Source organism: Haliaeetus albicilla, chromosome Z (genome assembly GCF_947461875.1).
Source record: "Haliaeetus albicilla chromosome Z, bHalAlb1.1, whole genome shotgun sequence".
Taxonomy (NCBI): Eukaryota; Metazoa; Chordata; class Aves; order Accipitriformes; family Accipitridae; genus Haliaeetus; species Haliaeetus albicilla.
The window spans coordinates 5,646,448-5,674,179 of NC_091516.1; the positions used below are offsets into that span (position 1 = coordinate 5,646,448).

Genomic DNA, 27,732 nt, shown 5'->3' on the forward strand with positions numbered 1-27,732 from the left:
TATGATCACATGCATGCCTATCGTATCTAAAAGGCATGATATGCAAAAGCACAATGTCATGGGATATCTGCATTGTGCTCATCTGACAGGTTATATACATGTGTATTCAGTCATGTGACAGACACACTAACATATTGGTTACTTGAGGAGAGCACATCTCGTAACATAAAGCTATGTAACTCAGCTTGCATGGGTGAAAAAGGCTCATTGTGGTAGCTTCCAGGGTTACTGTTCTGCTACCCGTTTCTGGCCTGAAGAAACCTCAGTTCTCCAGTACACAGTTTAAACAAAATGCTACAGCCAATTAGGCAAAAGCCTGCTGCTTTTGACATGACTCAGGGAGATTGGAGATGCTTTTTAAAAAGTTTTTTCAATGTGAAAAAGAACACCAACTTATAACTCTGACTTTGAAACTGAGTGCTTTACTGGTCTGCTAACAAAATTATGTATATCACCTTCTCTGTCAGCGGTCCGCTGTTTCTGCATGTAAAACTTAAATTCAGAAGGTTCCAGACTCTGGCCTGGAGGTGGCTAGAGATACCTATCTGTCTGTGTCTTGCACTAAAATACCTAGGCTTGAAAAAGAGCATGGATTTCAGACATACCCATGTGTTTGATAATCATCTTACTTCTGGAAAACCCAATATAAAATAATAAAACCCAATATGGGCTATACGAAGCCCAGGACTGTCTTCTTACCAGAGTGACCTAACCACTAAGATAAAATCATCAAAGGGTTTCAGACCACAAAAATAAATTATTCACATGGACAGACAGGTGGAGCAGTGGGATCTAGATTACAGGTCTCAGTAGGTAAAAATTATAGCAGCACCCCTGAAACAAAGAGTTATAGCAATCTACAGAAGCTGGAATCCCAGCAGGAGTCTGGTTTGCAACATCCACTAAAAAAATAGCAACATGTTGCTCATTATAGAAGAATTGTTGCAAACCTGTAATTTGTCTTAAAACCACATAGTTAAATAAAAGGGTAATCACTGCAAAAGCTGTCTTGTGTATGTGCTGGTGTTTGTTTGTTTGTTTTTGTTTTTTCAGGTACGCCATAAAACATATACTGGCACCATGACTAGGCTCACATTCCTGCAAAAAGCAAGATTTTTTTCCTGATCATGAAGATTAAAGGAAAGCCTGGGCAGTGATCTATATTTAAATGTTGCTTTTGCACTAACTGAGCAAAATAATAGAAATGGAAGAGGAATGCGTACATGCATCAAGGAAAAAGGGGAGAGTTAACACTTTTATCTATGTAGAACAGAAAAAAAAAATAGAATAAACTGAGAGTTTTCACTATGGTTATTGCAGTCATAGCCACCTTTTTTTTGCTGTAACTGAACTGTAATAAGTAATTTTATTAGACAGACTAGCTGTGAAGGCAACAAATGCCATGCAATGCAATACAATGTAAAACTCTGCAGACTATGTAATTATTTTGAGAAATTATTGTCATCTTTTAGTCTTCCTTCACAGCACACTCTCAGTAAGTCATTCTTTTATACAGTTTCATAAATGAAATCTACCTGAACAATAAATAATATTGATTATGCAACATACCATGAGAAGCATGTTAAAAAAAAAAAAGACACTTAATTGTTACAAAGCTGTAATAAAAAGAAGTGTGGGTGGAGTGCAGAAAGCCCAAGGTAATGATAAGAATCAGTTAATCCTCTGCCCCTAAATTCTGGCATCATTTCAAATAATTTCGTTTGTTTAATGCAGTGGAGTTAATGCACAGATGGACCAACATTAGTTGGGATGCTATATGTACCTTTAGCCAAAAACCTTATAAACATATTGCAATTTCTAGTTCAGCCCCTTGATTTTGTACAGTAAAATATGAATTTATTTCTTTTGTCTCTTTTGAAGTTACCAGTTCGATTCCCCTCAGACTCAATGCTGTAGCTGCAATGACTTCAGTGCTGCAGAAAAAGTACTTCAAGCACAAAAAAGGCTGAAATACTCAGGCCAGAGAGATCACTACCTCATGCAAGTTGAATAGATTGTGTTTTTCTAGCTTTATTTGTAGTGTACACATCAAAGAAATACATAGTCATGTTAAAGTCTGTTAATATACTACAGAGCTCAAAGATACATTGTTGATATAGTGAATAGATAAGTAAATAAGCAAGCAGAAAAGGAGAAAACTGTGAATCAGTATTTAAATTGTAAGAAGTCGACTCAAAGGAAATAGAAATAGTGTAAGAAATTATGAGAAGAGTAGAGGTATCATCTGCAAGAATCTTAAATTCTATTCTAACATAAAAAATGCTTCTACATGAGTATAAAGCAACAATCATAAAGAGATTGGTGGAAGATTTATAACGGTAAGTGATGCCATACAAACTCATCTCCTCCTGGTCTTCTTGTATTTTTGTGATATAGCTAATTTTGATCTCTACAAATTTAGAATGAATATCGAACAAAATGCATCTGGAGAAAACGTGGAGAAAAAAGCAGCATGACTGAGGATATGAGATACTTTAAATCTGATAAGGAGGAAAATCAGACTATTTTGGTAAGAATACTGACTGTATATTAATTTGGTTCACAACTACTCTACGATAGTTGGTATATAATCCAGAAAAGACCAACGAAAAAGACATAAAAAATAATGTAAAGAACAAATTTAAGACAGAACACAAAGGGCATTTTCCATAACATTTCCTACCAACATTAATTAAACTAACACAAGCTGCAAAACAAAATTTTTAGGAAGATCCTGTTGTACAGTAAAAAGGATTTTTGGCACATTTGTACCACTGGTTAATACAGATGGAGCAGAAACATGGGCATTCTCCAAGAATATCAAGTATCAGCTAAAAGCTGAGCTGTAAAACATGAAAAGATTTATGCATAGAGTATTACTGGAACCATACCAAATCCTGCAAGGTCTTAGTTCTGGTACTTGAAAAAGGAGTCCTCGAGTATCTCAGACATAATAAAAATAAGACTACAGCCCCACAAGTTCTGCCAAGTGAATTCTAGCATGGTCCTAGAATCAGATAGGAAAAAATGGAGAATATGAAAATGAACAACAGAGTAATTAAGAAGAAAGACATCTTGGAGACTGTGAATAAGCAAGTGTAAGAAAAAAATGTAAATGAAAATTATCACTAATCTACAGTACAATGTAATCCATCAAAGATCATAATAACAGCTTTCAATAATAAATCTTCACTTAGAAGCTATATGAACAAGCTCTGTAGTATTTTCCATGCAGTGCATAATACAGTGCAATAACAACAGTGAACATTGCAGAAACGTTATGTCTCTCTTACAATTATTGATGTTGTCATCCATCATTATAGGTAATGATTTTCTATACTATTATGATCCACTGAAACTAATAATATTTGTTATACAGATATTGAAATTACCTAATTTCTTAACTATTTGTGGGCCTGAGTGCACCTCATCTAGGGTTTCCTGCTTAATATACACGTTCCTTACTACTTATGTATAAAACTTTAAACTCCAAGAAAAGCATTTACTGATATGTTATGAACAGTTGCCTGAACGAATGCACCCAAAGCAACAAAGACTGTGAAAAGATGCAGCACCTATTCTACAAGCAATAGGAGTTGGCTTCTTCCTGAATTAGTCTGGCATTCCAAAGTAAATAATGGTCTGTAAGTCTGTAATGTATTTTACTTTCTTGAATGTGTGCAAATTAATGAGAAATGCTAGCTCAGTCCAGCAGTTCATCTTTTCTAATATCTTGCTTTGACATTGCCTGATGCAAGATGTACAGGACACCACCACAAAAAGAAATTAATAATACTAAGAATAATTTGGAAGAAATTAGGAACAAGCCTACATCAGGAATGTTTCATTTTATTCTCAGGAAGTCTAATTCTCCAACATGATGTACACTCCCCACATATGTACCAAATACCACATATACTTCAAACAGGTTTTAACTGATTATTTTAATCCATGTGTGAGTCCTTAGTATCCCTGTTTTTTCCTCTGGCATAGTTAATTGTATCACAGAATGAAATCCTTCACTATGATTTGCAAGCAAACTCAACTCCTCAATGTGCATTTAGCTGAAGTACAGTGACAGAAAGGGAATACAAAGATTTGTTTTAAAAGAAACCCAAAACACAGCAAGTTATTGCCACCTTTGAAACTGGGGTAAAACCGGCAGTGGTAATACAACTCACTTGCACAAAAATGAAATTACAGCTTTTTCCAAAATCTCAGTCTTCTTTTCGTTCAAATGCCATTTTGGCTTCCTTTAATTTCATGCATAAAAGCTTTACCTGGAAAAAAATGTGTCTAGTCTTTTAAACTGGTACCAGCAGAGCTCAGGTCCTCATTCAGCAGAAGTTACACAAGTGCTTAATTTCACCAACTTTGAGTGGTCCCACTGTAGCAATTAAATATATTTTATAATGTGTAAAGTCAAGCATATGCATAAATTATTACTGAATGAGGACCTTTGATCTTAAACCCAGCTTTGAAATTGTGCACTGTTTTCTAAAATTTCCACCAATCTACAAGTAAAGGTACACCCGAAGTATTCTCATAAAATTAGGACAGAACTTGGAAGATGTATTTAACTATTATAGTAATGATTAACAGCTGTAGTTTATTAGCCTCAGAGGAACTTACAGAAATTCCATGAACTTCCACTTATTCACCAAATTCTTTGCTGCAATTCAAAGAAAAAAAAATAGGGGAATTTTCTAGTAGCACCAAGATCTCCAAATCCATATAGAGTATTTTGATTTCTCTCTTTCTTGTTTGAGGGACCATGGGTTCTCTTGTTTTAGGAACAACAAAACGATTTTTCACAAGGTCCAGCACGAGAACTCGTACACTGCTGAAGGGATGTCACTCCACCTGAGCATCACTCTGGTAAACACAAAAGAGAAAGTCCTGCAAGCCGCTCCTTTACTGAGTGTTTAACGAACCCTGAAAATCCCTACTCACAGCCCCGAATCTGGCTAATTATTACCTTCGCGACTTATTATCTATTAGTGAAGTCATTCAGGGGGCAGGGAAAGAGGGGGAAGGGATGCCATGCAAATGGTCGGTAGATGAGGGCAAAGGCAGCTGTCTGGTATTTATTTCCTCTACGCAGCACAGCACAGGGAGACAGAAAGACTCGAGAAGATCGTCCCCCGTCTGATGCGTTACTGCATCCCCAGAGCCGCTGGGGGGGGGGGGCTGACTTCCTCCCGCAGGCAGATGACCCGCCGTAGAGCGCGTTGTTAAGGGGTGATGTAAGAGAAGTTAAACTTGACCAGCCAAGCGCACCCCCTACCTCAACGACGAGAAAGGCGAGAGAGGTGGCCGTGGAGCACGCCCAGCTCTCTCCTGCCCGACTGCGAGCGGGACTGCCCGGCGGGCGACACTTACTAATTAATTATGAGCGGGCAGATGTCCCTTTAAGGTCTGCTGTGCTCTCCGAGGGCTGCAGCTGGAGCCTTGCGGGGGGAGATTTGGCTTTATTTGTACATCTCGGCGCTGGGCTAGTTCTATGGGGAGGCTTCCAGACGCCTTTGGGGGGTGGGTGGGAGGAAAGTTGTGTGCGGGGGGAGGAAGCTAAATTCTTCTTGATGAGAAGAAACAACGTAAAGACTGAATAACAAACAGGAAATGCCTAACTCGGCTGCGAGGCGGGCGGGCGGCGCAGAGCGCTGAACTCCACTCGTAGAGCCGCACCGCCGGGCGCGCCGGCGGACGGACCGCTCCCGCTCCCGCCACCCCGCCCTCGGCCCGGGCTCCCGGCCCCGGGCTCGCAGAAGCCCAGGCATGGCTGTCTCCTACTGGATGCTGACAGGTGAGCAAAGCCGCTCCCTTTCTGTCTCGCTGTGAAAACCCAAGTCCCGAAAGCAGCTCTGCTCCCCGCGGGTAGGGGGTGAAGCTGTTGGGGGCTGGCACCCAAGGGACCGTATCCCCTCTCCCCGACCCCTCCACCTGCCCTTGCCCCTGCCCCGGGGGTGCCCTGCCCGGAGCTGCCCTCCAGCTGGAACCCGTAAGGGACTTCTTCGGTTTGCTTCTCTCCGGGAACTCTAATCCCTACACCAATCTTAGAACCCGCGGGGGGAGGGGCGCTGCAAGGTGAGGATGAATGGGTGAGAAGAAATACGGTAATTGAACCTGGCTTGGGAAAAGAGGTGCACCTGGTAACTTTTTTTAAACTAGGGTAGCTTTTCTGTTTTCCTCCGTTTGGCTTTCAGATGTTCTGAGCGGTAAAATGGGAAGTGAGGAAGCAGTTAACTGCACCCAACTAAGCTCAAAAAGATGAGTTCATCCAGAGATGGAATATATGTAGTATTTCCTTTTAGGGTTTCATTTATTGTTAGCGACTTACTTGGTTTTTTAGTAAAACAAATACAGCAAGTAACAATCCCCCTAGCTAGTCAGTCTGTAATAATATTTTGGATCTGAAATCAGGGGAATCCAAGAAGTGGGCAAGAGGCTAAGGCAATGCTGGGATTCATGTGCTTGCAAACTTGGACACTGAGCTCCCCAGCAGCTCTTGCGCTGGCAACTAGCGCACAGTGAACCTGAGGCAGTACAAAGGAAGAAATCAATTTCATAAAAATTGTCAAAATGCAGGCGGCAGCAAGTGGGGAAAAGGCGAGACTGTGGGTTTTCCCTCTTCACTCTGTGCTTATTGTGCAAGAAAGAACAGATAGAGGAAAATGTGAAAATCTGAATGTCGTACTTTGGTGTGCCATATTTAGCCCTTGTTCATAGATGTCTTTATTACTTTCATTACACAGCTATATTCTCAAAAATATGCTTTTGTGTTCCTTCACAGAAGGAGGCTTTGTAAAGTGGCAAAAATTTACTGTGCCGCAACTTCCCTTTGGAGTTGCAAAGTTGCCACTGGCACTGCTGACAGATAATTAACCAGTGCTGACAAAAAGGTTTATTATGAGGTAGGAAAACAACTCAAGGCTGGGTCCCATCCAGATCTGTCAGGGGCTTACTAGTTTTTACTGAGGGTTTTTTTCGTTGGGGGGGGTGTCTTTTTTAAAAAGTTGGTGTGAAATAGACTACACTTAGAAATAAGAGGAGTCATTACAGATAGCAGGAATGGGATTCAAATTGTCACAGATAAATAAGAGAAGTATTCCTACATAAACAAGTCAAAAATGTCACAAAAATACGGACAAGGATTTTTAGAATTACAATGGAATAAAAAATAAATGCAGACTAATTACATGCTCCTCTTTCTTAAAAAGAAAAAAAAAAAGGCAAATAGTCTGGTGTGCACTAGCAGACAAAGCCAATCTAGAATAAAGAAGGTGCATGGGTTTTTTTAATTACTCAACTTGGTATTGGTGAGGCCTCTGAGAATCTTCAGTACAGGAAGTCTGACAGAAGCAAACAGGCAGAAGTGCACAGAGAAGTGACAAGCCTGATAAGAGCTGAGGAAAATGACCTAGGAAGAAAGACTGAATGAGTTAGGCTTGTTTATCTAGAGGAGAGAAAACTAAGGGGAAAGTGTTGAGCATTTCAAATTTGTATTTTTACCAAAGTATTATTAGTGAGAATGTTCTTCCAGATGTCAATGTTTTCTTTGTTTTGTGAGAGCACTCAATCATTATTGTCTATATTGCATATGTTGGTTTATAAAGAGATTGATGAATAGTTGGTTCTCCGTGTCCAACAAAGGCCAAGAGAAAATCACTGTAACTCGCTGTGCAAAAATCTTAGGGAATATTCAGAACTTTCTTACTCTTCAGGTAATGAATTGCTAGAACAGGCTACCAAAAAAACCCACCCGGCATAATCTTCTTCACTGAAAGTTATGATCAAGTTGGATAAACACCTGTGAGGGATGGTTGAGGTTTACTTCACCTGGCCTCAGTGTAAGTGGTTTGACTAGGGATCTGCTGAGGTTTTCTCCAGCCTTATATTTCAACAGAAGAGGAAGAAAGAAATCAGTCCCACAGGTACCATTACTTTTTAGGGGTTCTTCACTTACAGTTTTACGTGTAGCCTGTTCCCTCCTGGAATTCTCTCCTCATTGATGATGACCATGTTGTTGGTAGCTATTAAGAGTACTCATAACATAAAAGACCAGTAATCATGAAGACAGAACTGTATGCAGAAAATGAAGTGGTCTCTGTCCAGAGCCTGCAAAGGCAGGACAGACACAGGATAAAGGAAAAGCATGAAGATACTCATTTTCCCCCATTTCCCTCTCCATCTTTATCTTTCAACTTCCTTTGCTCTGGCAACAATAATGTCCAACATTCACAGCAGATTTTCCCCTATATTCAAGATTCTTTCACACTAGTTTTTCTCATCCAGGACTTGAGCGTGTTTGCGTGAATTCTAGCTAAAATGGCTATATTATGGGGGAGAGGGGGTTTCCTATGAATATGACCTCTCCTCGTCTAGAATCTGTACACAACCCATCTTCTTCATAAAGTAGCTGATCAAGACTTGAAGATATAGGGCAGCGTGTTTCAAATGTTTTCAAAATAATAATCTTACAAAAGTAGCATGGCTCCAAAACCCCTATGAATATGCACTATCACCATTTTTATCTTGTCTTGTACCACAGTACAAGTGCTTGAGGTCTGAAAATGCATGCCAAATTATTGCAACTATTAGTACCTATAAAATTGTTTTTAAAAAGTGATAAATTGCAAAAAATGTCAGGTTTTACACTTAGTCTTAATCTTTTACCAAGACTGGAACAGACCATATAATTTTGAACTTTTATGTTAAAACTGTATGTAGAGATAAAAGTATCAGCTTGTTTTGGCTCTACTGGGGTCAAATTCATCTCTCTCCCTGACATTAGCAATATTAGCATGAACTTTAAAAATTACAGTTACATGGTTCTTACATTTTTGGAAATGTTGTTTTTCTTCTACTGCTCATTCTCTGACATATTCAAACAAATAACAATACCCAGCACTTACTTTTTACCAGAGTAGGCAAAGCATCTTCACTAGTAAATGTTCTCCTTTATAAGCTGACAATGGTCTTGCTAATTGTGGATGCATCACTGAAGTTTACAGTTGCCACTAAATACTTGTGGACCACTGTTCATAACGGTATAAAATCTCATGATTTTTTGAGAAAGGACTTTAGCGCATCTCAAAATGTCTCTTTCTACAACAACAGTCAATTTAGTAAGTTATATGACAACTTTGGTTTCAAGATTGTTGTTCTTTATTTTGAGTTGGGTTTTTTTTGTTTGTGTTTGTGGTGGGTTTTGGGGTTTCTTTCAACACAGTAAGTCACCTGCTTGCATGAACTGAATGTTTATTTTCCACTGGATGGTACTGGATGCCAGCTTGCAACCTTTATCTAAAGTATATGGCATCTCCAGTGATGTGAGGCTGCTTGTAAGAATTAGACTGGAACCAACAAGCAGAGAAAAGTTTGTAAATACACAGCAGCAAAAGAATACAAAATAAAATAAATATTAATTTGGAAGGTAAATATGCACTACAGCTAATTTCTCTTGAAAGCATTGCATGAGGTCAACCCTTGCAATTTTATAATAGCAAAGAACGTAGTGAAGAAAATTCACCACAAATTCACCATGCAGCATTTACATAGATAAGTGAAAGGAACTCCTAAAGAAAAGCTGAGTGCACGCTCTCTGCCTAAGCCACAAAACATCAACACAAAATTGTATTGATTATGTACACGCCCAAATTAAACAAACAGTTATTTATACATGTGCTTATGTTATATTCCCTTGGGTGGTCCAGCTTCCTTCTGTGAAACTATTCATGCTAAGAGTTAAGCATGTGTGCTCACAGGAAGAGAGTCTGAGGTCTCGTAAATAAATCCTATTATGTAATATCTGATAAAGTTGTTTTTACATCAGTATCAAGCTTAGAAACAAGGAACACACACTACTGGGCCAGATCTGAGTTCAGTGTCCTGTCACAACAACTGACTAGTGGTAGATACTTGACAGAAATTTGTAATGGGAGACACGGGATGATTTTTGCTCACAGTAGCCTTGTATCTCATTAAATCCTTGACTCCAAAGCCTTTCCAAGTCAGCAAATTCCATAATCCACAGTGCTTTTTTGTTTTGTTTTGTTTCAAAAAAAGAAGTAACTAAAAGAAACCAGAAACTTCCTTTTAATGATTCTAAATTTGACACTTTCTCATCTCTAAGATAATGTCCTCTTGCTTTTTGGCTATCAGACTGATGGTGTAGCCACTCCAAACTTACTGTATCTGTTCCAGTTGCCCCAATACACTTATCATGGCACATTAGTTTGTCTACTTTCTCAAATATTTTTTTGTTCTTTTGAATCATTCTTCATACAAGCATTTTTTCTATGCTTCATTCTTTCTCAGTTCTGAAATGGAGTTTTCAGTGTCATACACCGTTTCAAAATAAGCTGCAGCACTTGCATAATGTTATCTTTTTTAATATTCTTTCTGGCGTGTTAAATTTGCCTAGGCCACAAACTGAGCTGTGTAGTTATTGTTCAGGTCCCTTTTCTATGCAAATATCATCGAACAAATCTGTGTGGTTTTGCAAGCCACATTACTTACATTTGTCAGCATCATACTTCATTTGAAACGTGCTTATCTGTCTGTCTCTGACGCTTCTCAGAACCACCTCATTCTGACTAACTAGCAGGTTCAGGAAGCAGCTGAAGTTTCAGTATTGGCTGAAGCGTTAACTTGCAAGTTTAACCAAAACGCTTTCAAGCTGAAGGTCAGTTTAAAAGCCATGTCAAAGTAACGGTTCAGGTTCTGAGGTGGCCTGGGTCTGCTTTTCACGTCACTCGGAGACGGCCGTCTGACTAGCCGCCGCCTCTTCCAGGCAGCAGCAGCCGTTAGGTTCCCCCGCCTGCCCCCCCGGCTCTTGAGGGACCGCGCCTTTCACTTACCACACCCCGAACACGGGCTACTGAGCCGTACCTTTCTCATCTCTTTCTCGATCTGCAACCACAACCTTCCACAACTACTTAGGTTTGGGGGCTTTCTCCCTCTTCTTTCCCTCTTAGAAGCCTCAACAGCTTGAGCCGTCGCTGTAAAGAGCTAGAGGGGAAGGACCAGCGCGGGCCCGGGGCCCCGGGCCCCGACCCCCTCCCGCCTCGCTCACGGCGGGGCTGTAGCGGGGACACACACCAATTTACAGTCCTCTCCGGCCTCACAGCACATGGGAGCATCGCGGCTGCCTCCCGGTCCGTGTCCCGTGTCCCGCCCCCCCCGCCCGCAGGTTTCCCTCCGGAGATCCCCCGGCTTGCGGCGTCTCCCCTGACGGCGGGGCGGAGGCGGCAGGATACGCGTCCCCCCTCCCCCAGCCGCAGAACACAACACCCAGCCGCAGAACACAACACCCGCCCGTAGGCGCCACTTCCGCGCATGCGCCGGGTCGTCAGGCGGAGGCGGCGGGGAGGGAGCGACCGTGCGCATGCGTGCCGGGCGCAGAGCCGAAAAGGCAGGGGGAGGCGCGCGTCCAGCCGGCGCTATTTAGGACGTACGGGGCGCATGCGCCTTGGGGCGGCGGGGCACTGCGCATGTGCTCTAGGCGAGGCGAAGGGAGGGGGTCAGCGGGCAGCGGTGGTCCGTGCTCGGAGGTAGCCGCCGCGCCGCGCCTGAGATTCAGCCCAGGCTTCGCCGCGGGCCCGGGGCGGGCCGTTCCTCGGGGTAGGCCGTTCCTCGGGGAAGGCCGTTCGTCGCGGCCCGAGGTAGGCCGGCCGCCAGCGCTCGCCGCCTCCTGCCGCCAGGCCTTCCGGGGTAGGCCTAGCTGGCCGCTGCCGCCGCGGTTGAGGGGAAGCCGGGGGCGGTGCGGAGGCGCAAGGAGCCGCCAGGATGAAGCTGGTGAGGAAGGACCTAGAGAAGGATAATGCGGGGCAGGTGACGCTGATCCCTGAGGAGCCGGAGGACATGTGGCACACCTACAACCTGCTGCAGGTGGGTGACAGTCTGCGGGCCTCCACCATCCGGAAGGTGCAGACCGAGTCGGCCACGGGCAGCGTGGGCAGCAACCGCATCCGCACCACCCTCACCCTCTGCGTGGCGGCCATCGACTTTGACTCGCAGGCCTGCCAGCTGCGGGTCAAGGGCACTAACATCCAAGAGAATGAGTACGTTAAGATGGGGGCCTACCACACCATCGAGCTGGAGCCCAACCGGCAGTTCACGCTGGCAAAGAAGCAGTGGGACAGCGTGGTGCTGGAGCGCATCGAGCAGGCCTGCGACCCAGCCTGGAACGCTGATGTGGCAGCCGTGGTCATGCAGGAAGGGTTGGCTCACGTCTGCCTGGTTACGCCAAACATGACGCTTACCCGTGCCAAGGTGGAGGTGAACATCCCTCGCAAGCGGAAAGGGAACTGCAGTCAGCATGACCGGGCCCTAGAGAGGTTTTACGAGCAGGTGGTGCAAGCCATCCAGCGGCATATCAACTTTGCGGTGGTGAAGTGCGTACTGGTGGCCAGCCCAGGCTTTGTACGGGAGCAGTTTTGTGACTACATGTTCCAGCAGGCGGTCAAGACTGATAACAAGCTTCTGCTGGAGAACAGGTCCAAGTTCCTACAGGTAAGGAGATCAGCAGCCTGCAGAGTGGGTAAAAAGAGGCTTAAGGGCTGTCTGTGATAATAGACAGTACTTGCAAGGGTGATGGGAAATAATTCACTTATTAGCAGAAAATAAATTTCTGTCTGAGCATCATAAGAAAATTATTCTTATGCCGCCCAAACTGTAAGACAGTTATGCAAGATACAGGTATGGTTCCTTCTTACCATACCTTAATGTGGAGTAGGGAAATCATTAAATATTTCAGACGCCCTATAAATGCATATTTAATTGTCAATTAAGAGTGAAGTACAAGTTGGAAAACAGTTTACTCGTAGTGTTAATCTGTCATGCTGTTTAGCATGCATGTTTAATAACAGCTTTCTAAAGCTTTAAAAAAAAAAAAAAAGAAAAAGTACCCGGATGTGGTATAGGCTAGTTAATATTGTTGTTAGTTTTGTACTACATAGTTAAAGATTATGCAGACCATAGCATTTTTTTCCTGTTCCTTAGTCATTGATTGAGTGGGTGGGGTTTTTTGTTTTTCACCAAAATAGGCAAACTCAGAACCTAAAAGAAGTTGGTTTTTTTTTTCATAAGGATGCTTGTATCATTTTTAAATTGAGTAGGCCTATAATCTCTGCTTGCAAAATGTTGGGAGGTGGGGCAGGGGGAGCATTTCCCAATACTTAATGATCAGAACGTTTAGACACACATTGCACCAAGAAGCCTCCTTTTGCATTTGTCGCAAAGTGATAATACTAAGTATGAAAAGTTTTAATGTACTTCACAGCTTTGCAGGCATATTAGATATGCAGTTGTGCAAGACTTGATGCTTTTGCACTATATGTCTGCAGTCTTAAGAGGTCTTCCCCTTCTTTAAAAGGGAAAGGCTTAAGTCTTAGCTTCTTAGTAGTTTCACATGGCCCTACCTTGGGGACTGTCTGCAACTGTCTGATTTCCTGCACTTCTTAAAATACAGTTTAAGGGATTTGGTATAGGCTTAGGGTTGCAGGAGAGATCCTTTAAGAAAAGAATCAAGAGATAACTTCCTTGAATAATTATCAAGATAAATATTATGTATCATGGAGGCTGTTTGTGATTGGCTAATCAAGAAAACAGTCCTTTAAAAAAACAAACACCTTTGACTTTTTTTTACTCTAGGTCCACTCTTCCTCGGGACATAAATATGCATTGAAGGAAGCCCTCTGCGACCCAGCTGTAACTAGCCGTCTCTCTGACACTAAGGCAGCTGGTGAGGTCAAAGCCTTAGATGACTTCTATAAAATGCTGCAGCATGAGCCTGACCGGGCTTTTTATGGTCTAAAACATGTGGAGAAGGCCAATGAAGCCATGGCTATCGATACCTTGCTGATCAGTGATGAGCTTTTCCGGCACCAGGATGTGGCTACACGTGCCCGATATGTTAGATTGGTAGATAGTGTACGTGAGAACATGGGCACAGTACGCATTTTCTCCAGCCTTCATGTGTCTGGAGAGCAGCTTGGCCGACTGACAGGGGTGGCAGCCATCCTGCGCTTTCCTGTTGCTGAGGTCTCTGACCAGGAAGATGATTCTAGCTCTGAAGAGGATTGATAACAGTGACTTCATTCCACAGTTTCTTTTCCAAGTCATGTTGAAATGACATTAAAGGCCCTCCCTTCCTAAATACTGTGTGCAGATGTGCCATGACATGTAATTTAAGTTTTTGATAGTATTTCCCACAGTGTATAACTCTGCTCAGCACACTAATGGATATCTGATCTATGGTAATGATTATTGATATATTATGCATTGGAGCTGACTGGTTTTGTAAGTTACACCCTGGACCTCCAGCAGTACAAGAAACTGACTCCCCAATACTGCTCATTCTGCAGTTTAAGGCAGACTGGCAGCTTAGTGTTTTGGAATGTGTATGAAAATATAATAAACTAAGAGGGAGAAAATTATGTCAGGCTGTCTTATTTCTGTTCAAATACTTGAAAAGAGTATTGCAAAACATATGTAAAACTTCATGCAAGACCTATCAAAACTGTTCTTGGATCTTCTTAGGAACTCACTGTTCTTCCTAAGATGTGGCAAAGGAGTGGGATCAACATAATCTGTTAGGGTTTTTTGGTGGTGTTACAAGTCTAGCCACTTAAATATTTCTGTGAAACACTGGAAGCAATTGTTCAGAAACTACACCCTTTAAATTAACCATTTCCTCCCTAATATGACAGTAGCTGAAAGACAAATTGTGAAGCTCAGTGTACCCATTTCAGTTATCTCTTTGAATGCTCTTATCTTGGGAGATTTTCCTGAGGGCTAACAAGGTATGATGTATCTTGTCATTGACTGTATTCTGATAAATTGTTATTGGGGTTATTTAGCACCCAGTTCTGAGAAGGCATGTGAAAAGGCTTACAAAATGAGACCCTAGTTTCCATGAAGAATCTTTTGACAAGTAGTTAATTAAATTCATAATCTGGTATTTTTCTATTTGTGTGCCTCTTTAAAAACACACATAAGCTATGATATGGAAGTAAAGGTTACAAATTTATAAATTGAACTTCAGCTTAAGATAATGACAGCTGTAAAAATAATAATTAATTTTCCAATTATTTGATCTGCTCCAAGTATTGAGAGCCACTGTGAGTTTTGTTTCTTCACTGGACAATAAATCTTAGGCTGAGGAAGCAGAAACTACTTTCAGATTCTGACATACCTACAAGGGGACTGTTCAGTTTAAACTGGTGTTTGATGGTGTAGGTTTTGTATGTAAACAAGCATTCCTTTTTTAAATGTGGTGTGAGAGGGGGAACAGGACAGACTTGCCACAAATAAATTTCATTTAAGAAAGCTGTGGAAGCCTTCTGAAATACGGAAAGGAACATAACAATGGAAGATTAAAATCACCGAAACTTTTAGTCTGGGTAGAATAATTTTAGGAAAAGCATTTTTAATGGTACTCGCATATGTTGATGGGTGCCAGCCCTGTGAATTTGATAGTATCTAATGCTAGCTGAAACATCAGGCTAAACTTGATAAAGAAGTACTTTTGAGTTAAAAGCCACCTCCCCTTTTCCAGTCATCCACAAAGTCCAAGGAATGCATGAACAGAACTTACATTAGAGGTGTACTTTTTATTCTTCTCTCACTGAAGACAAGCAAGCCCATTAAGACAGTTGTTTAGAGTCAGCTTGCACAGATAAACTATTTTATTTGAGCTTCATGTTTTTGTTGTGAATGGTGTTGAGTACCACGTGTCATAGAATGCTCAGGTAGGCTTCCTTCAGCAGTTACGACTGGTTGAATTAAAATTTCTTTTTCCTTTTAAAAATCTGCGTAAGCTGATTATACACTTTGCCAGCTGAAAAGCACCCTGATTCCTGCTATATACAGAGTTAAATGTAAAGAACATATGAAACAGGTAGAAGAATCTGACCTTCAGTAAATGTTCCTTATAGGCAGCAAATTATGGCTTTAAACAGACTTGTAATGTCTAAACAAAGTCATTATTTTCTTTAAGATAAGCTGGTGTATTAGTATTTCCCTTCTTATAAGTAATGTCAGTTTGTTGCAGTTATACACAGATGACACTTACATTCAAAACTGTAGTACACCAGGAAATTCTTAGTTTAATTCTGAGCAAACTGAGAGACAAATCAAACTGTTCCTTGGTTGTGGAATGGTTTGCTATTTTATTAGACAAAATTGATTCCATTTATTCCATTTTAAACAAAAAATTATGAAGAGTTTTTGCTGTGTACTGTAAGAAGGTTACAATGGCAATTCTGCAAGTCTGTGTTTGGTCCTTGTGGTAGTATATCACCAAGGAAAAGCAGCAGCCATTTTGCTGCTTATTTGGTTTCTTTAAGGTACAACAGCAAACATCTGGTAAGAAGATATGTTAATAGTGATTCTTTGAATTATTTACACTTAAATTCTGCACTGATTTTACAATTTATGAATATTTTTCTTTTTTTAGCTATTGCTATCATGGCATTAAGTCACCCAAAGTATGGAAGGGCGGGGATTTTTTTTTTTCGTAAGCGTTTTTTAGTAAAATAAATATACAATCACTATGTAGACAAATGCATCCTGTTTCAGGAAACAGCTCAAGGGCTTGGTATTGAAAGTAGGCTGTGTTCAGTAGTTGCAGATGCTTGACCTGGCAAAGTTCCAGGGTTGCTAGTATCTTTTACATTTAAAGTCATTTTGAATAGTTGAAAAGTCCGGATTGACAAAGGTGCTTGCTTAACACAGTTCTTAAATGTCTGAGTGCAGATAACACTTACACAGAAGATGCATGTTATCTGGAGAACAAATGAGTAAGTGCTAGAGGCATGGGAAAATATTTTTTGTGTCTTTTCTTTGGAGCTAAACATACATGAACTAAAAAATGTCTGCAATGTGAAAATGGTTCTCTTGCACCATAAAGTATTTAGTAATTTTGAACAGTGTCTCAGCTTAGTTATGATTATGTTCTGACATAATTCTGTGAATTAGTAGCATGGTTTATCTTCCAATTTTTCAGTTTTCAAAATAAATGAATATACATTGTAGGACTTCTTGATGTTTGTTTCATTTGGTAGGATACTTTAAAAAAGTATCATGAAATCAGCTTAGAATCATGGAATCATTTAGGTTGGAAAAGACCTTCAAGATCATCGAGCCCAACCATCATCCATGCCCACTAAACTATGTCCTGAAGTACCCCGTCTACGTGCTTTTTGAATACCTCCAGGGATGGTGACTCAACCACTTCCCTGGGCAGCCCATTCCAATGTCTGACAACCCTCTCAGTAAAAAAATTTTTCCTAATGTCTAACCTAAATCTCCCTTGCTTCAACTTGAGGCCATTTCCTCTCGCTTGATCCTGAACCCTGCCATGCTCTTCAAAGATTCAAATAAACTCATTGATTTATGCCATAAAGCCTCTCTTGCAAACTTATACTTTGGAGCAGGCCCCAGTTTGTTAGTTTTGTCACCTTTGGCATTTAAATTCAGTTATTATTATATATTCTTCTGTAGTTGTTTACCAAATAAAGTTTGGTACAAAACATGAGGTCACCACCAAGAGACCAAAATAGTCCTACTAGTTATAAAGCACAATAAACGATAAATCTTTCAGTAAAACTGTAAAGCATTTAACAGTATTTGACCAAGGGAATTCCTCATCTCCCTCCTCGTGTATTCAGCCTTATACACTAGATGAGCAAATTGCTGGTAATAAATGATGTTTCGATCACTCCCTGACCACCAGTCTAACAGGAGCCCATAGCTCTTCAGCTTAATTTGTGATGTTGCTAGCATGATGTTTTTAAAGCCATGTAAATGTCTGAAGTAATTTTCATTTGCTACTGTTCTCTCAAAGGTTAAGTAGCCCTGAAAATTAAAACTATCTTTCTTACCCTTTGAAAATTTCTTAGTTTAACTTCCAAGCTGCTGACCTTGGTTTGCCTTTTTGTGTGAAGGTATGTTATAGCTACCTTCTCGTTTGACTGATTTATATCTTGAGCCTCTCTAATTTCTTTCTGGAAGCTGCATTATCCATCCAGAAAATGCGCTCAGTTTCATAAAGGCAAAGTGGGAATAAAAGTTGTAATCATGTGCATGTGATCTTTTTTAGTCACCCAGTCCATTCACTTTTCTCAGATTTTCATATCTCCATCTGTTTTTAAAGAAAACAAGCCTGTTTCTTAAAGGAATAGATGTCTAGTTTTGCAGGAAAAAACATGTTCTCAAAGTGTTTATGCTGTTGTTTTATCTGAAGCCACATTTGTGCAGTGTGTGGTCTATTGCTTCTACAGAAGATCTAAGAAAGCAATTTTCAAAATGTGAAATTGTAATTAGAAGGTCTGCAATTAGGAATCCTTGTTTATAACCCAAAATTGGAATTCCTGCAAGACACATAAAAAAATGAAGGAACAACTTAAGAAAGCTACTTATCTGTGTACTTTTTAGATACGGCAAAACTTAAGGCTTGAATTTTTTTTTCTTGCTTTCTGATACAGCAGTTGCTTTTACCAGTTCCTTTTTTTTTTTTTTTTTAAGCTGTGCTAATACAGATCTGGGAGTCATTCCCTTCTTAGTTCTTGTTCAGTATACACCTGCAACTTGCTACGAAGTGAATGATAAAAGTTTTGATGATGTTAGAACTTGGGATTTCTTAGTTTTGGTTTGATTTAGGAGACGGTGGGAACAGAAGAGAGACATGGCATTGCAGTAGATTATTTTACAGTATCTGTGGTTCTCCTATAACTGCCACAACTTGCTTTTAGAGACTGTTGTTTTCAGATTTTGTATAGGAAAATAGTGTATTGCAAACTCATGATTCTGCTAATTTAGAGTTAAGAAAATGCCTGTTTGGTTCCTGTGATTATTGTTATAATTCTTAATTCAGGCTCTGACATGGGCTGAGCCTGGGCTTTTTCAGCAGTGGAAAGAGTAAACATAGGCTGTGGAACTTGTTGTGTGACAGTTGCCCAAAGAATTGCTTAATAAGCGTAATGTTTAGTCCTGCCACATTTTTTATGCTTGACTCAAGTAGGGCATTGACTTTGATTTGACCATAACTGCTTGCATGATACAGAATATAAAGGAAAGAAATGTCTCCAGTCTGACAACCACAATGTAGTGCATATTCTCTGTGAACTTCTGAACTTGACTGTTTTAGAAATGCGGCATAGCTTTTCTGTGAAAAAATTGTCTCCTAAGGTGTCTTAGCCTAAAACAGAGTGTGAGGAAAAGGTCTCTGAAATCATACTTGTTTATTCTGTTGTCTGAAAATAATTCTTCCTCTTGTCCCACTTGAGAGCTGTACAAGAAACAGAGTTGGGGCTGATACCAGAGCAGCACTTTCTTCCAAGTCATTGTCTTCTGGGAAATGCAACATGAAGCAGCAGCTTTCAAGTCCTGCCAGCTCTTGTCAGATTTAGCTATACCAATCTCTAATTTATTGCCCTCTTTTTGGGAAATGCTACATTCACATCTAATGTAATTACTCTCATGCTGCTCTAATAATTACTTAGAAGTCAAATTAGAGCTGATCATGAATCCTCTGACAAAATATCTGTTCCATTAAAGAATGTTAATTAGTTGAAACCAGTCCTCTTTTTTAGGCATGTACATACCAGACTTGATGGGAAGTTTTTTCCCTGGTCCAAAATGGAATTTCTAATCAAAGCCAAGCCTAGAATAGCGAAGAAAGAGTCCAGGGCTTTAAGGAGCCATATGGGACAGAAGATACAAAGCTTAAGACCCGTTTCTGTTTCATTGTTAACACTAGGCTAAAAATGCTCCCTTTTCTGTCAGTGTCTTTGGTAAGTACAATTCCACATTGTATAAGCAAATAAATATTTTTATATTTTGGCCAAGATAGCTAAACCACAACTGACTCAGGTATATCTCTTGGGATGTTGGAGAAAATGTTCAGGTTTCTGATCTGGATGGAAAGTGATTGAAAGCTGAGACTGTTCCTACCTAACACACTCCAGCTGTAGTCTTTGCACTTCAGAAAAAAGCCTTGAGTAGGGTTCCATGTTTCAAAAAGATTTTGGACCTGGTGGCAGCCAAGCAAATCTGCTTTTGAAGGCAGGCAGGTTATTTCCCATGCAGCCTTAATACAAATGCTTAGACATTTACTTAGGACAAATGTTTTTAGCTGAATTTTTAGTGAAAGGACTTCAGAACAAAGAAATGAAACACCAAATGTATGTAAAGATACATAGTATGTGTGTATAAAGATGCGGTATCCTCAAAGAATGCAGTATCTTCATGTAATAAAAGCTTAAGAACTCTTAGCCTGTAGTTGCTTTGGTAGCTGAAGGAATGATGCAGGATGCAGGCTTGTTAGTTATCTTCAGGCCTCAAAATCTGTTTATGGTAGGAGGAGCTTGGTAGCAAGTGCTACATGTAGGATGTCTGACAGTTGGTTGTTGAATGCTCATGAACGTCCCCTCCAACCATTTCTGAAGATCTGAAAGCTGCAGCAGGTTTTGCTGAAGAGAACTGCCTTCACTTGGGCCTGCAGTGTTCAGCCTGGTGACTTCAAGTGTGTAATACTGGTATAGGTATTTCAGTTTAGGTGTGAGAGAAATTAATTAACTGCATTTGTGTATCTTACACAAACAGTTGCTGTAAGACCACTTCCGCTCCCTTTGGTAAAGAGAACTGTTTTATCCCATATAATTTGTTCCTCTCCGGAGTGGAAATTGGTGTTGTACGATAGGGTGGCTAAGAGAAGCCGAAATGGACTTTCTTCAGATATGGTGCTGGGAAACCATCCGCGGTCTGCCAGGACAGCTGTGCCTCCTGGGGCAGCGGCTGTCTACGGAGGAGCTGCTGGGACAGCACTGGTGAGAGGCAGAGAAGGAGCAGCTGCCTGGTGAGGGAGCTTTTCCAAGTTCCAGAGCCGTGAGGAAAGATGAAAAGCTATGGGTCAATGGAAAACATGAGATGCTGTGCCAGGCATGTGAGTTCTTCCCCAAAGAGAGCCGCAGTGGATGTCTGAAATAGCTGTACTCAGTTCTAACAACTCATCCTCGTTTGAGGGTAAGATGCCAGCTGATGTGGTTAAGCTTGTGCCCGAGGGAGAGGAGCCTTGAGCCTGAGGCTGAGACCTGAAATTGAGATATTGACACCTTGCTAATCCTGTCACTGTGGAGTAACTAATTTCTGACAAGCCTGCTACACAGGTGTCACGCGTGGAGTCATTGCTGTAGCTGAGGCTTGCGAAAGACTCTTCTCCTTTCATACCTGTCTGAAAGATGCCTTTTTCAAAACTAGTATGTAGTGCTTTGAGTGTTGCATTGGCAATCGGCGGGATAAGCAAAGGAAAAATTTCTAGTCAGACATTAAAAAAAAACATAACAGAAGCTGATTGAAATAAACCTTCCAGAGTTTTGGAGGGGGTGCTTAGTGAGAAGAAACGGTAAGAGAAAGCCAGGAAAAAAATAATGTTAAAAGGTTTGTTTGGGTTTTTTAACAGTGTTTCAGGTTGTTTCAACTAAAGCATTGTTTTTTAAGTTAACCAGACTAGTAAGTCAAGTCAGTCAAATGGCAAGTTTTTAGACTTTTTCTCTTGAAAGCCTCAGAGATCAGTTATTAAAACACTTATTAATACACAGTCAAGCACTGTGATCTTTGTAAACAACAGATTTATGACTGCTTAAGCAATTGCAAGCCATCTGCATATGTTTTATCCAAGTCTACTTGCATGGACCTCTGTATTTTTGTTATGAGACAAAAGTCCTATTAAATGTTCAGAAAGAATGAAATTAATATTGACAATTAATGCTGACAACTGTGAGTCTAACCTTTCCTAATTTTGAAGACTTGTCTTTCTAGCATAAAAAGGTTACATAAATTTATAATAGTGGGGGTTTGGGGGGGGGGAGAGTACTGAAATTATCACTGAAAAATGCTTAGGGCCTTAGGCAGTAGTATTTTGAAATTGAAGTTTTAATTTTTACTTCTAGAACACTTTAAATCTACTTTATTCCCTAGCTTAAGCACTTCTATTTTGACATAAGAACTGGCAAGAAATAAATGTATGTTGAAGACCAGAAAGTTCCTACTACTGGGAAAATGAGAAGTTGGAACAGCCTTCCAGTCAGAAAAACTAGAGCAAAAGGTCGCTTGTATATGGAATTTGTTTACCCTGAAAAATATGATGCTCTGAGCAGAAGCAGAGCACTTGCTGTCGTTGTTTTAGCGGAGCATTGTGTTGCCCTGTTTATATCAGTCCAATTCTTTGTGCATATGTTTGCACCACATCTCAACAGATGCACCACATTGCACCACAGTACTGACCTCGTGTCAGACAGGGATTAGCAGTCTGGGCTGGTGATGCAAAAATGCTTAGATTGGGTACCTGATATGGGTTTAATGAGTATTTTCCTTTCATCCTCTGCCAGTTTGATGTCCTCCAGGAGCTTTAAAGATCTATTAAAAAATAATTTTGAGTCTTTTATTTGTAAACAAGCATTAGACTTAAGTCAATGATCATTAAGTGTGTTTCCTTTAGAAAGCAGGTTTTCTCCAATGATTCTGAAGCGAGCTGCTGTGAGTTGGTCCTCTGTATACGGGCACAGCTTAGGAAAGTCTGGTTCACACAAAGGCAACTGCGGTATCCAAAGAGCTATGACCAAAGAAGAATAAAAAGAGAGCATAGCATCAGGACTGCTGGGCTGCCTCATAGCTGGGCTGGAATAGAAGTGATCCATTGCTACTCTCTGCTGCTGAAACTGTAGTTGCGGTGCTACTTGCATAAAGCTGATATTAAATCTATGATAAGGTAGCACAAGTATTTGTACAAAGTATTTGTAAAAGGAGTATTGTGGGATATAAGGTGGTAGCATGAGGGTCCCTTGTGCCTTTTTGGGAAGTCCTTTTTTAATACTCGCAGGTCCCGTTGACTGTAGAAGACTGAGTGACTCTTAAGTAACACCAAAACTGACCTTAGCTTTGAAGCTTCAGTTTAGCCTAGACAAATGGCATCCACACAAGAAAATAAAATTTCTCACTGTTAGGCTTCCATGGTACTTTTGTGAAGTTGATGCAGATGTTTGAAAGAAAGAGTAACAGGCTCTTTGTGGAACTCCTGGTAACACCGTAATACTTTTTGAACAGGCCTGGGCCGGACAGATATCTTAAAATCACAGCTGTACTTCATGTGCTGTGGGTGGGAAATGCAAGTTATTAGCGCCAGTAATTCATGTAGAAAGCTCTATCTTAAACTGCATCTAAAAAACAGGATGTTTTTCTACTTCTAGAGTCCAGCTTTAATTTTTTGGGGGGGGGAAACAAACCTTCCTCTTATAATCTCTTCACGGCTAGTTCCAAATTTCCCTGAATTGTTTATTGACCAGTAAAAAAGAACATTTGCAGTAAAAAGATCTGGGATTAATTCCATAGTACTTTCAACTGGTTTACCAGTAAAAACCCTACACCAACAGTACAGCAAAAGAGGTGCGCATGCTTTTACTCATACTTGAGTGTCTTAGTGTTTAAAAGTTAGTAGATAAAGTTGATGATGCATTTTATTATGCTAAAGTTTTCAGTATGTTGCTACTCAATATTGATAATTCATGGTGATATACTTGCTTTTGGAGAATTTATTGAGTTTTTAATTAGAAAAAAAAAGTATCTTGACTCAAAAAATATACCACATAAAAGAAGATTATTAAATCCCCATGAACTTTTACTGCAATTTTAAAAATTACTTTATTTCCCAAGCTGCACTGTGACATGACAATGGTAGCAGCACAGCTCTTGATCATGTTCCACTTCGAACATGTCACACATGATTATTTCAGGAATGTTTCTAACATACACTAGAGAGGTATCTCTTGTTCTTATTTCAGCTGAGTGATACTAGCATGAAGCTTGCATTTTGGTTTTGTCAGTTTTTCTGATGGTCTCAGGTGAACACTGTATGCCACTTCCTGACTTACTGGTACATGACTCCATTTACAGAAAGTTTGGTTTTATCTGTTGCCTGTAAATTGTGTTCACATCACAGGTAGACTGGAGATTAGCTACTAACATATAAAACAGCGAGCCTGTGAAAGTCCTTGTGATTTTCTTAGACCATAAAGTAAGTAAAGCTGCTTAAGTAAATAAATACGTGTAGCAGCAGTCTATGAATTGCCTAGTGCAATACTAGTTGTTTTTGTGGGTTTTTTTTGTCCAAATGAACAAACCTTTGTATTGCTGATCTTCAGTTTTTTCTTAGGGTGCAGTGTCTTTTGTGATGTGTATGTGGTGGTGGTTTTTGTAGCCTTTTCTAGATTAGGCAGCTATTTTGCAGTTGTTTATGTTCATGGAAGATTGGATTTAGTGACCACTGTGGTCATTTGCAGTCCCATATGCTTGTCTGCTTGGATTTCTCAGTTAAAAATGAAAAATATATGTTGTCACAGAGCCATATTCTTTAAACTGTCCAGTGCAAGAAAAGCTATCTTATCACGGTTAACAATTCACAGATAGAGACAAATAGGGAAACAGGCTGCTGAGGATTATCTTCTCTTTTAGCAGTGAGCAGTCATAAGTTTCAAACCAGAAGAGCTCTGTATGTCTCAATAGAGAGCTGATACCATGATTACCCATGCTGGTGTGCTTGAGACAGGCTCAAGATTTTGCTAGTGAGCAGGTCAGAGCGGGTCTGTGCAAACAGGTGGTGCCTGCTACTCTGCGCTCTTGCAGGACGGAGCTGGCGCTCCCTGCAGACATTTCGATGCTGTGCAGTTGGGGATGAAGAGGCACCTCCATGTGACCTCATGGTACAAGACAGCTAAGCATCTGGGGACCATTCATGGTGGAGTTCTAGCATTTCAACAAATATGTGACTCATTTTCCATTACTGCCTGTAGCAATTTCTTATCAACTGTATTCTTACTGTAGTCATTTTTGTGGTTACTGATAGGAAAAAAAGTTTTTAAAAAATCTTGAACAATATTATTGGCAGTACAGTTGATTCATTGCAAAGAATTAACACATGCAATAGGAAAGAGGAACTGTTTGGATAGCGGTTCTTTTTTTTCAGGCTATGCTCAATTGCAAGCATTTTCGAGCCTTTCAAAATTCACTTTTAGCAACAGTAGGTTTCATCCTTTACCCTCCAGTTCTGCTCTCAGAAAACTGCAAGTATGATTATTTAAATACAAAAAACATGGGTTTAAACTTTACTAGGATAATTACGTTTGTAGAAGTGGTTTCTATCTTAGACTGTTCTGGCATCTCCCTGTGCCATTTAAATGGAGTTCAGTTTTGTAAATATCCTTTTGATTCTGCTTGCTTTTGCCCGCCCCCCCCCCCCCCCCCCCCAGTCACTGCATAGCAGAGTTGTATGTGACCAAAGGAGAAGAAAGATATTTGTAAGCTTCCATCTTTTCTCTTCCACAGTTTCTTGGATCACAGCTGAATTGATATTGAGGCATTTTATAGATACAAAATATGAGCTGCTGGCTTTTAGTATGCATGTTGACTGTGTATGTTTTTGCTGTAATGTATAAAAACTGACTTGGACTTAAGTTCTGTGGTGCTCTTGCTAGCTGGGTGTGAGAGGGTCATATCAGGGTATTTGCACTTCCTTTTGGAGGATTTCTTCCTGAAACCTTGAGTGATTTGATTGAGAGCAAGCCAATGATTATGCTCAGCATAAGGTGATGAAAGACAGGAGTTTGCAGCCATTGTGAAGCAAAGCAATGGAAAAAGTTGCTGCTTTTCAGAAAGCCTTTATTGCCACCAAACCATTTCCACTCTCATATTAGCCTTAAGACTGCTGACCTTTGAGAAAAATTACCCAACAATCCCTGAAAACAGTTGGGAGGAAAAATTAGCGAACAATGATACCAAGACAGGAAGGCAAAAAAAATAATTGTCCTTCATCCTGGTATGGAGATAGTAAGATGAGTTTTCAGCTAGGCATCATTTTTCACATCACTTCTCAGATTATCACATTTCCCAGAATGTTCAAAAGGAATTTCTGTCCTGGGGCATTTTATAGATAGGTGATTTTAAGTTTGATGGGGTATACCAACAAAGTCTAGACTGATCATATAGACTGGGGTTGGTTGGGTTGGGGTGGGGTTTTTTTTGGGGGGTGGGGGTGTAAATAACTGCATACTGGCAATATATCCAACCTCAGAAGTACATTAATTTGTCTGCAGTGTTTGGCAGTTTTCTCTGATTTTTTGACAGGATATTTTTATTTTATTTTTCAAAGATAGCTTGCTAGCTGGCAAGACAAAACACAAGCACGAAGGATGGATTCAAAAGAGACTTAAAAATATGTAGACAATGGCATTTGCAATTTACATTTGAACACTGAGAGGTAGTAATTTCCTCCAGCTCACAGGATTCACCAGTGCAATGAGTATTCAGTGCTTTCTTTTTCCTTGATCCTATCTTAGTATACTGAAATTATGAAAGAGGTAAGCCATACTGCTTAATAACAAAAGTTACTAGTCTCCATCTTCTCAAAATAAATCTCCTTTGGATGGAGAATAGGCATGACACTTACTCTTGAATAGATATTACACTAACATCTCTGACTCAAAATTTCTGATGATTTTCTACAAGCTTTCACATGTTTTTATCACGAGCTTCAAGTCTGATATTGTAAAATAAATCTTGATTCAAAGATGCATTTAAGTTAACTGATTATTAACCATAATAGAGTGGTGCTATGTAAGGATGGTCATACCATTTTTTTAACCAGATAGTGATGGGTTGACCTTCTTAACCAGTTGTGCTACCTATTGCACAATCCAGCTATATCTTTGGATTGAATCATAGGCATAATGTTGAAGGAACTACTGCGTGAAGTGAGGTGATTTATGTGATTACATAAGCTAGAAAAGGTATGGGAGCTACTTGCTTAAGAATGAAAAATGATCGGGTTTGCTTCCTTCCATTAAGCAAGTGTTACGAAATTTAATTTCTTAGGAAATCTGAAAAGAATACTTATAAATACTTGGGAATTATTTCACATGATAAGAATGATAACACTTTGGTTACTCAATTAGCATCACACTCATTTAAAAGAAATTGTAAGATTCTTACTGGATTTACTTGGCCTTTCATTTAGCCTAAGAGGAACAAAATTAATTGGAAATACATAATGTATGCTAGTTAGTGTAGGAAAAGCAGTCCAGTTAACCATATGAAGTCAAATGAAAAATCACTACGGAAGAAGTGACTTTGGGACTTGCTAAGGATTTTAATGTGTGTGTCCCACAGCAATAGCTGTACCTGGCTTACCATGCTGGTTTCGACAAGGCTACACAGTGGAAAGCTTACAGCAGCAGGACATCAGCCTGCAAAACTGGGATTCAGCATAATTGAGCTAGTAGAAAGCTTGTAGAAAACCAACTGAAACGTCGTACTTGATTCTTCCCATGAACCTAGAGGAATTTTGTGCAGAGGAAAACCTACAGATTCATGAGAAGTTTTGTAGACTATTGTGAAGAACACATTTTTCTTTAGGTTAAATGTCCTCGTTTATTCACTTTTTGCATGAAATTATCTCTTGCTCCTTTTTAAGCTTCTGGTCTTATTTCAGAAAATAACATACATGTTCATTTTAATTATGCATTCTGTGTGAAATCTGAGTTAATTATAGATTACTATAAATACCTTCTATCTCAAAAAAAAAGGTCAAGAGATAAAGGGTCCTGGTGGCTTATAGATAAAGCTAGATGGTAGGAAACAAAAGTTATAGTGGGATGTTCAGGAGGAAATGGTCTTTGA

At 40.1% G+C, this 27,732-nt stretch overlaps 2 protein-coding genes and 1 long non-coding RNA gene across 5 annotated transcripts in view; 2 read left to right on the forward strand and 1 right to left on the reverse strand.

Annotated features, from left to right (window-relative positions):
• The window catches only part of LOC138683762 (uncharacterized), a 95,936-nt gene extending 90,442 nt beyond the window's left edge, over window positions 1–5,494 (reverse strand). For 2 of the 3 annotated variants that reach the window (XR_011323197.1, XR_011323196.1), the window contains exon 1: window positions 5,288–5,393. This is a non-coding gene — a long non-coding RNA (uncharacterized lncRNA). Of the gene's footprint in view, window positions 1–5,287 lie in introns of all 3 variants that reach the window. The other variant, XR_011323198.1, reaches the window with a different exon arrangement.
• Window positions 5,495–5,630: 136 nt separating this feature from the next.
• Window positions 5,631–27,732, forward strand: part of ITGA1 (integrin subunit alpha 1) — a 77,120-nt gene continuing 55,018 nt past the window's right edge. The window contains exon 1 of the mRNA XM_069776025.1: window positions 5,631–5,806. Coding sequence (XP_069632126.1) covers window positions 5,779–5,806 — 28 coding nt within the window. The 5' untranslated portion in view covers window positions 5,631–5,778. The remainder of the gene's footprint in view (window positions 5,807–27,732) is intronic.
• Window positions 11,507–14,441, forward strand: PELO (pelota mRNA surveillance and ribosome rescue factor). Its single transcript, XM_009926971.2, has 2 exons — window positions 11,507–12,516; window positions 13,657–14,441. Exons 1-2 carry the CDS (start codon window positions 11,791–11,793, stop codon window positions 14,086–14,088), a joined length of 1,158 nt encoding a protein of 385 aa, XP_009925273.2. The 5' UTR covers window positions 11,507–11,790; the 3' UTR covers window positions 14,089–14,441.